At 40.7% G+C, this 11,771-nt stretch overlaps 1 protein-coding gene across 1 annotated transcript; it reads right to left on the bottom strand.

Moving 5' to 3' along the window:
- Positions 1-2,673: 2,673 nt before the first annotated feature.
- Positions 2,674-9,288, bottom strand: RSL24D1 (ribosomal L24 domain containing 1). The gene is made up of 6 exons (XM_062501223.1): positions 9,150-9,288; positions 7,308-7,421; positions 5,700-5,772; positions 4,923-4,986; positions 4,377-4,462; positions 2,674-3,085 (listed from the first exon to the last, which is right to left on the bottom strand). Exons 1-6 carry the CDS (start codon positions 9,228-9,230, stop codon positions 3,012-3,014), a joined length of 492 nt encoding a protein of 163 aa, XP_062357207.1. The 5' UTR covers positions 9,231-9,288; the 3' UTR covers positions 2,674-3,011.
- Positions 9,289-11,771: the final 2,483 nt, after the last annotated feature.

The raw sequence follows: 11,771 nt of genomic DNA, 5'->3' as shown, positions 1-11,771 counted from the left end.
AAGAAAGACTCCTGACAGCACAAAGTACAAACACAAAATGGGAATAGTTTGTTAGATCTGGTAAATGCCAAGAAGACGAACTGCATAATGGGATTTAGCACTACCAGTTATTCATAAATAATTCTTCTGATTAAATATTCACACACCATCATCATCATCTGTCTTGTAAGTCTGTTCTCATAGGTACCTTGTGCTCTGCTCAGGCTAGATCTCGGCACAGACAGGACAGGTGATTTGGATGTATGACACCAAACCAGGATCTCTTCTGAATAACAATGTGCTGCTCATAAAATGCCTCTCCTCAGCTTGCTCTTGGGAAACAATGGCAGGGCCTGCCTCCCCAGGGACCGGGCACAGCTCAACCCCACACACAAGAGGCATATGAGGGCTCCCCGTTTGCCTATTCCCAAACTCTGCAAGCTACTGTCTGATCTAGAGTTTTCAAGCAGAAAGAGGAATGTGGTTCCTTCCTCATATTTGGCAGCATTTATCCATGACCACCAGGATACTCCTCAGTTGAACATTTTCTCTCTAAGTCTTGTAAACAAAATGCAAAATCTAAAGCAATTCTCATCTTAAGCAGGCAAAGAAAATAGATATTCACCAAAATGTCTTGAATTTCTATTAGAAATGTGGTTGGACAGCCAGCCTCCTAAAAGAAAACCTCCACTCCTCTGCAGCTCAGCAGCTACACATGAAGGACTCTGCATGCAGTGGGTTATGCAGAGATGCACAGAATGAAGAATGATCATCAGCCCCACCTTTTTCAGCTGCAGCTCTTCCCCCCTCACCCTGTGCTCCATCGACAGACAAGAGAACAGGACACCACAGCAATTACATAAGAAACAAACAAACAAAAAAACAATCACAAGGGCACCTTCTGACCGGGTGCTGCAAGCATGTTGCTCATGACAAACTTCTAAAGCTCAACTACCTCCTACATTACAAGGTATACACAGCCAGCTGCAAGTCTGCTTCCCAAAGAAATGGCACATCTGGCAGAGGGACAACTCAGGAGTCACTTCCACAGCCCGTGCTTGCAGTTGCACCAGTACTGAGGCACACAGGCTGAGCAACTCCTATGGCTGGCAGTGCTCAGGATTTATGGTTGTAGTGTACTCCTCAAATGGCTCTTAGCTGCTGCACAATGACTTCACATACAAACCTTCACAGGAAAGATACACTTCTATAAAGCACACAAAGCAGTTAATTATTGCAATTCATTTAAAGATAGGTGAACAGAATAACTACAGATATTATGTAATATAAATTATTTAATCTTAAACACAGATGAAGTAAAGTATTTTATATAAATACTAATTAACACTCAATTGGGTTCACCACCTTTGTCTGCTTTGTACAGATTTACTTCCCTATTTTTGGAGGAAAATAAAACTGAGCACTTGCTGAACATCCTATCTTTAAAATTTAATAAATAAAAAAAATTGGATGCAGTACAATTTTTAGATGAAGTATCCCACCTCAAGGATTAAGGACATCAAATACAATAGAAAAGGCCATTAAAAAAAAAAATCACATTTCTTGAGCTGTTAATTAGTACATTTATGTGAAGCTGTACAATTAAACATGCTGTTACTATCTCCCTGCACAAGCCCAAGTGTCTTGGTGTACATATAGCACATATAAACTGTATTTTACTGCACCATCTTAAGTGATTTCACCCCACTGACATGTTTTCTGGCCAACTTCCCATATGCTTTTCAGATGGCATTTATATTACAGTTTGAAGGGGAAATGCTGACATTGGCCACCTAAAATGCTATCAGCCATCACCTTAACAGCAAATTTTAAATTATAGCAAAAATTTAATTTCATTATAATAAGGAACTCTATTTTTACTACTAGAATTCTCACTAAAATACAAAATTTTCTAAATATTTGAACATAACTCATAAATAGAGATAAAAAACTGAGTACACTGGCTGTCCATGGCACGCACTCCCCAAGACCCTTATGTAAATTTAAATACAATTCTTCCCTGAACTACAAATACACATGTGGGTGGTAAGTATGAGGTTTCCCAGTGATTGCTGTAGTACATATTCAAGTTTGGAATAGAACTACAAATTATTATTTTTCAGGATAACTAGCATATCATGACAGTAAATGCTATAAGTGCCTTTAAAAGCTTTCTTTGATCACTCTGTTGCAGATAGAACTGCTGGCAGTTTAAAACTATTTATCTCATTACTGACACACTGAATAAGTACCACCAGAGTATGCAAAATACTTGTGATTTAGCAGCATCTTTTCCATCAAAATAATCCTGGAAGTCGGGTAAAAAACAGTCTCCAGTGTGATTTATTGAGCACCTCCATCTACCTGATTAGACATTAGATTTGAATTCTGGTGGGTGAGGATGATGGCAGGGCCAACTCCAGACAAGGTGGTATCACCATTACTATTTTCCAAACCTAAGTCCTGCATCAACGTTAGCTTTGCCAGGTGTCAACTGTAATGGAATCCTGGGGTTGCTGAAAGGAGATAAAACAAACACTTTGTTCTTCAAATTGAAAAACTTCCCCCAGGACAAGAATGAAAATAAATCTGGACCACACTGGACTGATGAAAATTGGGGCATCCTGCCCCAAAATAGATTTTTTATCTGCTTTTACCACTATGAAAGAACAACAGACGAAGTCAGAGAAAAGCTCAGGGTCAACATCTTTCATTATTTATTATTTAATCACTTGCATGAACATGGAGAAGTTATCCAGAAAAAGTGTAACTTCCCAAGGAGCACATGGTATCTCAAACAATAAAGCCTCATTCTCCATCCTGCTCACAAGGTTTTCTCGAATTCCAGAATTTTAAGTACTGCCCAAACTAGTATCCATCATTTTTTACTTAAAAATAATTTAAATTGTAAATGACCACTGTTCATTCAAATGTACCTTTCTTCAACTTTAAGCACATTTCTGAATGATGTCAGGTGAGGCAGTAAGGAACTGTTAACTGCTGAAGAGCTACAAATAGCAAATAAAAGCACTTTAAGAATCTTCTTCCATAGGCACATCCTCTTGTAGCTTCTGCACCATTTTGTCCTCCAGCTGTTTTGGTGTACCTTCAGAAAAACAAATCAAATTCAGCATGTTTCTTTAAACCCAAATAACTGTTTTTCTCTTTATTTTTCTCTAATGTATCCATCTATTCCAGGTGAAACAGCCTAAATATATTGCTTGAAGAGCTATTTACAAGTAAATCCATCAAGCTAAATATTTACTGCTAACCTCCATCACCTCCTAAAACTTGTTTTAGCAGAAAAGCTGCTGGTGTTTTTATGTAAAATCTAAAATGCAGTCAAACCCTTGTTTTCATCTGCTGGGACAAACTGATAGAGTTGCCAATACCTGGCAGAACCTTGCAAAGGACCACAAAAATTGATTACTTATTACAGGTCAGTGGCCTTCTCACATTGGTTTATAAATTAAGATTTAAGCCCTCCTGAATGCTACGTTGGACAGCAATAAGATGACCAAAAAGAAAAGCAAAGTAAATGAAAAACCCAAGATTTAGATTTGATTCTGATCTCTGCCTAGTCAGAATTGCAGAATACCAAGAAGGCAACTGGTGTTTGACCAGCAGATGTACCACAGAGTGCTGTGCATCATTCATTTAATACAAGCAAAGCCAAACACAGAAATAAACACTTGAGTTTATTCTTTTGAATTCATATATTTTCCCTTCCCTCAAAAAAAAAAAAATAATAAAGGGGGAGGATGGGACAGATTAAACCAAAGTTTAACTATATCCTGAAAAAAAAATCTAAGAAAAAACACAGAACAGACTTCTAATTAATATATAATAATGAAGAAACAAAATCACTGGTAATTTTTACAAAACAAAAGCTAATGGAAATGTTTTTAACTTGTCTTCATTACTCTACTTTGTTAACTGTATTTTTAAAATTAAATTATTTACATTTTGACTTTACTGAAGGAACAGTATTTTCATCTAAGTTCCACATAACTGACTGACAAATTGAAGGAGCAAAGTTGAACTACTATATTTCATATCTTTCAGTGGTAGAGCCTTGTTGAGCTCAACTAACCAGCTCAAAGGGACAACTTAGATAAATGTATAGGATAACAAACATGCAGTTCATGGAGCACCAGGTACTGAATTTAAAACACTCTAAATAAGGAAGAAAAAAGGATGAATGCAGGACTAGATAAATAAAAAAGGTATATTTGATTCAGAACAAAGACACTGCTTACATTTACTGGCAAGAACTATTCTCCATATTCAACAGACAAACTAATTGTAAGACAAATGTACAGGATTATTGATCTGATGGATAGAATGAATCATTCATCCTAAAACAGTGTAGGCAAACCAGTAAATCAAATTCTTACTTGCATGGGGAGCACGAAGAAGGTGGATATTCTGTTTGACTTCTTTGATGTCTTCTGCCTTCTGCAACTCTTTGCTCTTCTTCAGTCTGGGAAAGGGGAAAATTAGATTTAATTACCTTCAAAGAGGAGGTGTATGCTTTCATTTTAATGCATGATATCTCAAGGTATGTACAATTTGATTATGAGTACAATACGATTATGAGGAAATAAAGGTAAAAAGTATCTGAAAATCAGTTCAAGAAAATACTGGATACCAAACCACAAAAAATGCAGTAATGTACCAACTCCTATCAGAATTTTGTTTAAATTTAAGACTCTATAAAAACAAGTAGTACATTACAACTATTATCCTTGAGTGTCCAAAAGCTACATTTCCTTGGACAGCCAATAACACAGGGTAGAGCCCACTCAGTATATTTTACCCCATCCCTTGGATGACTGCTTATATACAAAGCTAATTACTCTCTAAAACTGGATCATCCCATTTCTGGAAAGGTTGTCTAAGACACACATGCAAGGGGTTCCCATCACACAAATAATTCTCACCTGTTCATAATAAATCTGGCTTGACGTTTTTGCTTTATTTCCTCCACTCTCTTCATTGCATCCACTGAAATAAAGCAGAAGCTGTTTTAAATGTGCTTATATCCCTGCAGCCCCAGCTATTTTTGTAAAGCTGCTCTTACCTGTACTCCCATAGTAGCTAAATACCAGAGGCAACTCTTACACTATATAGAGGAAACTATTCCTTCTCCAAAGAGCAGGATAAGGGAACATTCTGGGTAGCAACTCTGATTACTTATATTTTACAACTAAATTTGCTTCCACTTTTGTGCCTATGCATAATTTTTATAGTTAACCATCAGTGTAAAAGACTCCACTTGAAAAAAATTAAAGTACCACCTTCTCCTCTGTGGCATTTATTCACATGAATATAAGCAGTTCTCCTATTCTGTGGAAATTGGTTCTATAGAACAAACTGAAGTGCAATGAGCACGAACACTGAAACAACTGCATCAGTGTAAAAGGCTTACACTGGGAACCTCTTAAAAAGCTGGAAAACCACGAAGGGGTTTTGATGATGATAATTCAAAATAAAGGACTTCTGGTCCTCATTTTCAAACCAATTTCTGAAAAAAATAATCAAGTGAAATTCCACACCTGTTTACAACTCAAACCTCCTCCACACACTAAGAATTTGGTCATGATTTCAGTAATTTCAAACACAATCACTACAAGCTGTCAATATGCTAAGAAGTCTTTTGAAAACACATTCATGATAAGTAAAAATTGAGTTTTTGTTTTTTTCCTATAATGACTCACCAGTCTTGTTCCACAACTCTCTCTGGTATTTCACTGGTTCATTCCTACGTTTTTCAAATTCAAATGAATTATCCTGTATCAAGAAAAAGCAAATACAGACTATATGGAGAAACATGTTTAGATCAATACATTCTTACCGTAGCAGTCATTCATATAACTGAACATTTTATGGAATTTCTGCCCCCCCCAGAACCTCAATTCCTAGACTTGAACAACCATTAGAGATAAATATGAGAAGGAAATTGAGCCGAGTGTTGGACCTCAAAGTGTAAAGAGCCACGGTGATTTATCTGAAGAGAACTATTTACATCTCTCTCAGCTGTTTTCTACTTCACAAGACAAAAGGAACAGAGAAAACCCATGTGGAATAGGAAATACAGAGCAGATTAGACAGGTGGAAATTGAAAATCTGTAGATTCAAAAGCATTAAGGACAAGTAAGTTCTCCTCAACAGCTTGCAATTTTGAAATGGTTTAAAGAAAAACCCCAACCACCATTCCATTTTAAGAACACTGAAACAGTCTAATTTGAAATTGTGAAATATTTCAGTCGATAACTCTGGCACTCTGATAACAGCTGCCATCCTCCAACCATGTCCCCTCACCCCATGAGCTGAAGATGAAAAAACAGTTTCCTGATCTTTTGTTTGCCAGGGACACTTAGCGTTATGTCAGTTTTATCCGAGGACTTCTCCCTGCCCAAAGGTTGTTTTTGTTGAGGTAAAGCTGAGTTACACAGCACTAAATTCATTCATTTGCTTTATTATTAAAATACATTATGTATCTCAAAATTGAAACATATTGTCACCTATTTAGATATGTATAAAGTAATTTAAACTCATCTATTTCCCAACAGATAATTCAACATAGCCAGAAACAACTCAAAAGCAAGAAACACAATTACTCAAGATGTTAATTAATCATGGTTTTCAGAGTCACACTAAAAAATAAAACCACATTCTTTCCTTTGAAAGAGCCACAGAAGGCAGGAAACCACTGTGTCAAAATGCTTACTAAATTTTTTGTATTCTGAAAAAAACAGGTAATTAACTCACAGTAATTCTTAAATTTTTTAAGGACTGTCACACCAAATGTTCATGTTTAATATTTTTACCACTGAAGCAACTTCATTTTGAAATTGCATTTGAGGTCTCATGCTTTTCAAACATTCTTATCTATGCAAAGACTTTTCTTACCCACTGTAAGCTTTAAAGAGACTTCACAGGTAAATATTTTAGGGGTCTACATAGAGAGACTTCCTGAGTACCTGATAACTCAGATTATTTGTGCAGAAATACAACTACCAATTGTTTATGTACAGAGAGTGGAGGATTTATCGGTGGGGGAAAAATGTGTTGGACTTGGGAGCCCCCACGTGTTACCAGCAGAGCCTCATCATACACTGGCTTCCATCCCAAAGGGGGAACATCCAGGTTTTAATCAAGCTGAATGAACAGCTCACTCTCAAGAAACTCTCACATTCTCTTCCACAATCCTTCTCCCCAGCCCATTTCATTAAATGTCAATGCTTCAAGCCACCTAGCCCAGCCCTGTGCCACATGAAGAGCCATTTTAGTGTGCTAAAGTGTGAATCAGTTCAGCTTCTTACCACTGTCAGTTCTTTGCCAGCCGCTTTACGGAATGCTTTAGTCCATCTCATCTTTCTGGGATTTCGCTTCTTTTTAAAGTTTCTGTGGCATTTTGATTTGCAGAATCTAAATATCTTAAAGAAGGGGATCACAAAGAAGAAGTCACGTTATTCATGCCCCACTGCAAGTGTGATATCAAACACTGAGGTTATTTTAACAATATTGTTGCAATATAATAGAAATTATATTCAGCTTCCAAATGCCGGTATTTTTATTGAAAATACAGCTATTAACAAAAATAATCTCAAGCACGAATGTTGTTTTTTCATTATAAAGCAATTTTCAGAGCTTCCAGGGTTAAGCAGAAGTCATTACAAATAAGATGATTATACATAAAACACACCTGAGTTTTGAGAACTATCATCTGCAAAATTAACCATAAAACCAAACCTGTATTTTGAATAAACAATTTTCTACAGCTGCCAGCACCTTTAGATACAATACCATCCTGAGAACAACAAAAAAACCTCACACCTCTCATATTAAATGCAACACACACACAAAAACGTCTGTTTTCAGGGATGCAGCCTTAAGCCCCAGAGATTACCCTGCAGGAGTCCTAAGAACATTAGTTAAGTCCTGGACTGAATTTACTGAAAGCTTTTAAAGCATGTGACAAAAACGTTGTAACGGGCTTTTTTCTTTTTTCCCTATTTTTCTACATATTCTACAGAATACCACACTCTTCACTTAAGAAGTCAGAATTACATGTAACTCATGAGGTTTTGAAAACCCTCTTTTCCTACAGCCATATCATCTTTCCCGTCCAACAGTCGATTCTAAAATAAATTAATAGAAAATATGAAACTATTAATTAAGGCAATCATCCTCGAATCGTTGGGGTTTTTTTTCTTTTTCTTTTACATTCTTCTACCATGTTTTTTCACCTCAACTCAGGCCCACCTGCCATTTGGCCTTTTCAGAGACAAGCTGTTCACAACTAATCTTTTCCCAAACGCGCCCCTCGTGGCCGTGGTGAGCCCACAGCCCGTGTCAGTGCCCGAGCCCCCGGCACAAGCACGGGGCTCAAGCACGATCCGTTCTGACGTCCGGGCCCGGGAAGGAAGCGATTCGCGCGAGCTTCGCTTCCTTCTGGGGATTCCGACGCCCCGCAGCAACGACACGGAGCGCGGCAGAGGCTGGGAAACGATACACAGCATTTAGTGTAGAGACTCGTCAGCCCGGGGCAGCGCCGTGCCGCGTTCCGACAGCCTCAGCCGGGTCAGTCGCAGCGGCTCCCGGAGCCCCGCAGGGACCGCGGGCCCTCAGCGCCCGGCTACCGCCCACGGCCGAACGCCCGCCCGCCCGCTGCCAAAGGCCGACGATTAAAGGGTGAGGATTCTGTGCTGCTCTACGAAGCGGATTATTCCTTACGAAAAACTGAAAACAAATAATTCAGCCCCCCCCCCCCTTGCCGACGGCCACAGCAGCCGTCAAATTACTGCATCGCTCCAGGTTCTTGTATTTCAATATCAGCAAGACATTAATTTCGGAGATTCACGGAAGAGTCAGAGTCGGAACGGACCCACGGCCACGGAGAATTACCGACACCAGCTCTTAAGCAAATGGCCCGTACAGGGATCGAACCCACAAGCTCGGTGTTCTCAGCACCGCGCTCTGACCAGCTGCGCCCATCTCGGGCTCCCGGCTCACACGGCTGCCCGGTGGGTGCGGAGCGCCGGCAGCGGCCCCGGCCCGGGACAGGGGCCCCAGCTGTGAGCGCCCCACGTCAGGCACAGGCCGGGCGGGCGCAGGGAGCGGCCGGGAGCACGGCGGGGAGAGCGGAGCCGACGTGGCCGTACCTTGCAGTCGTTGCGCACGAACATGACGCCGTGCCCCGGGTAGATGGGCCCCGAGCAGAAGTAGCACTTCTCGATGCGCATGGCGGCGGCGCGCGGGCGGAAGCGCGGCCCAGCTGACCGGAGGCGGCGGCGCGGGGCGGGCCCGGCTCCCGCAGCGCCCCCTGCCGCCCTGACCGGGCCAGCGCGGGCACCGGGCCCCGGCTTCTCTCTAGGAAGAGAGAAGGGGAAAAATTGTGCTCCGGGCGCGGGAAATTAACGAATCGATACTAACGTAAGGATAGACAGAGTAACCCAAGGAAAAAAGGAAGGGAGTTAGTGATTTTTACGTCAGGCAACACTTTCTCTGCTGCTTTCATACCTGTAAAATCCAGATCTAAGCAAAAATTTGAAGTCCTGTCTAAAACCAATGGTTCTGCACACCATATAGATACCTATTACTCATTCGTTTCCCTCTTCTGGAGTTACCTGTTTATTGGGAAATGACCTAAAACCTAGGCCCTGTACCTTCCAAATTGTTTGGAATTGGAGAAGGTGGTCTCTCTATTCTTCAATTGTAGGATACAGCCCCAGCTCTGAGTCTGAAATCCTTCTCACCACATAAGTCTTTACCCCCACAATTCCTACCTCTCTGTTTACAAGAAATTAAAACTTTTCACCTGAGCATCTGGTGAAAAATCCATGTGTGGAATTGCATGTGCCTCTAAAGCAGTTTTTACTTCTTGATTTCTACAACACCAAAGAAAGACTGTCAGCTTGGTGCTGTGTTAATAAATATCAGAGGAATAAAGAAAAATTGCTTTAGCACAGCAGAGTCACCTTATCCACACAGAGGCTGTCTCCAGTCCTTCTGAAAACCAGACCTCAGCCACATGTACTGCAGGAGAGCCAGGCAAGAGCACAGGACTGGGCAGGACGTTAATGATTCTCACACTGCAGGCTGCAGCAAGGGCTCTGTGCCTGGGACAGAGGATGGCGACCCAGGCCATAAGAAGAAACGGTAAACACACACGAAATGCAATTTTATGAGGCAAGCTATGTAGACGAGTTTACAGCTAGAGGCAAAACCAAATAGTAAACAAATTTGCTTAGGTCCAGGGCTGTTCTCCTTTTTCAGTTTGATTACTTTGAGTTTCCTGCCTGTGCAACTTCTTTTTCCCATGGGCTGTATTTATTTCACTTTTCCTGGCAGACGACAGCTTTTTCCTGGCAGAGCACTGTGTTGTGAAGTCTTTGGTGCTTCTACAGTTTAAACACTTTGAATAACAGACTGTCACCAATACGTCCAGCAGACAGATAGGATGTGAGTGCACAGTGATAATACAGGCATTTACCATTAGCTTTTCACCCCCAGCTCTTTTTTCCCATCAAAGCACTAATCTCTACAAGCCATCATGCTGTAGATTTGAAGTGCTTGTTCCTGACTAAAAGGCAATACACATTGAAGGTTGCTGGTAACAAAATCCAAATTACAAAAACACAATATGTACTTCTACTCCATTAATAGTTATTCACAGGCAGAATTAGGGATCCAGCTGAAAGACAGCCTCACTGGAAGAAGAGATTTTGCAGCAAAGCAAGTGGGTCATTTGTTTCTGACACAGATTATTACAGTAGGAATTGTTTCATCAAACATCTCAAGTCACTACCTTAAACTCATAGCAAAAAAAGCTCTGATCTGCAAGTATTGACACACTTGTACAAGTTTCCTAACAGAAGTAAAACAACTGTCATACAATCATATGAAAGAATAAACTGTCAGGCAAATGTACTTGTAGGATCAGGTTCAGAGAAATATGATCATGTTGGGTGGAAGACACTTCTGGAGTGTCTGGACACTTCCACATCTAGAGTAAAGCCCTGCTCAAAGCAGAACAAAATAATGCCAGGCTCAAGGCCACTTCCAGTTTAGTTTTTAGTGTCTTCAAGGATGGAGATTCCATAGCTTCCTTAGCTCCCGTTCCAATTTCTGTCCACTTGTATGGTGACAGTTTTTTCCTACTATTTAGCCTGCATTTTCTAAAGAATGTTTCTCTCTTGCCTTTTTCCCTGTGCCTGTGAGATGGGTCTGGCTCCACCCTTTAGAGTTCAAGATAGCAGAAAGGTCTCCCTTAGATTAGCTAAGGAAAGTCTGTTCTGTCTCTTCCTACCCCTTGTGCTCCAGCCCTCTGATCTTGGTGGCATCTGCTGGACTCACTCCAGTGTGTCAACATCTTCCTTCTACTGAGGGGTCCAAAACAGGGCACAGAACTCCACTCAGTCTTATCATTGCAGAAGATATGGAAAGCCTGACTTTCCCAGCCTGCTGCCTTCATTTTACCAGCGCAGCCCTGGATACAGCTGGCTTTCTCTGCCACAGCAGCACACTTCTCTGCATTTTGGTCAGCCTGCTTTGGACCAGGATGCTTATCCCCTTATCTGAAAAATGTTTTTTCAGCTAGCACTACTGCATTGAGTTATTGCAGCCCAGGTGGAATAGCCAGTGACACTTGCCCTTTTTAAACTTAATGGATTCAGCTCATTCTCTTGTCTGTCAAGGAACCTCTGAATAGCAGCAATGTCCTCCAGTACATTTTAACCTACCTGGTAGTAGACACTGCTCTTGAGAGAAACAGTTACTCTGAA

The sequence above is a fragment of the Cinclus cinclus genome, chromosome 13 (genome assembly GCF_963662255.1).
Source record: "Cinclus cinclus chromosome 13, bCinCin1.1, whole genome shotgun sequence".
Classification (NCBI taxonomy): domain Eukaryota; kingdom Metazoa; phylum Chordata; class Aves; order Passeriformes; family Cinclidae; genus Cinclus; species Cinclus cinclus.
The sequence above is the reverse complement of the archived record's forward strand: the minus strand, read 5'-3'. Positions and strand labels throughout refer to the sequence as shown.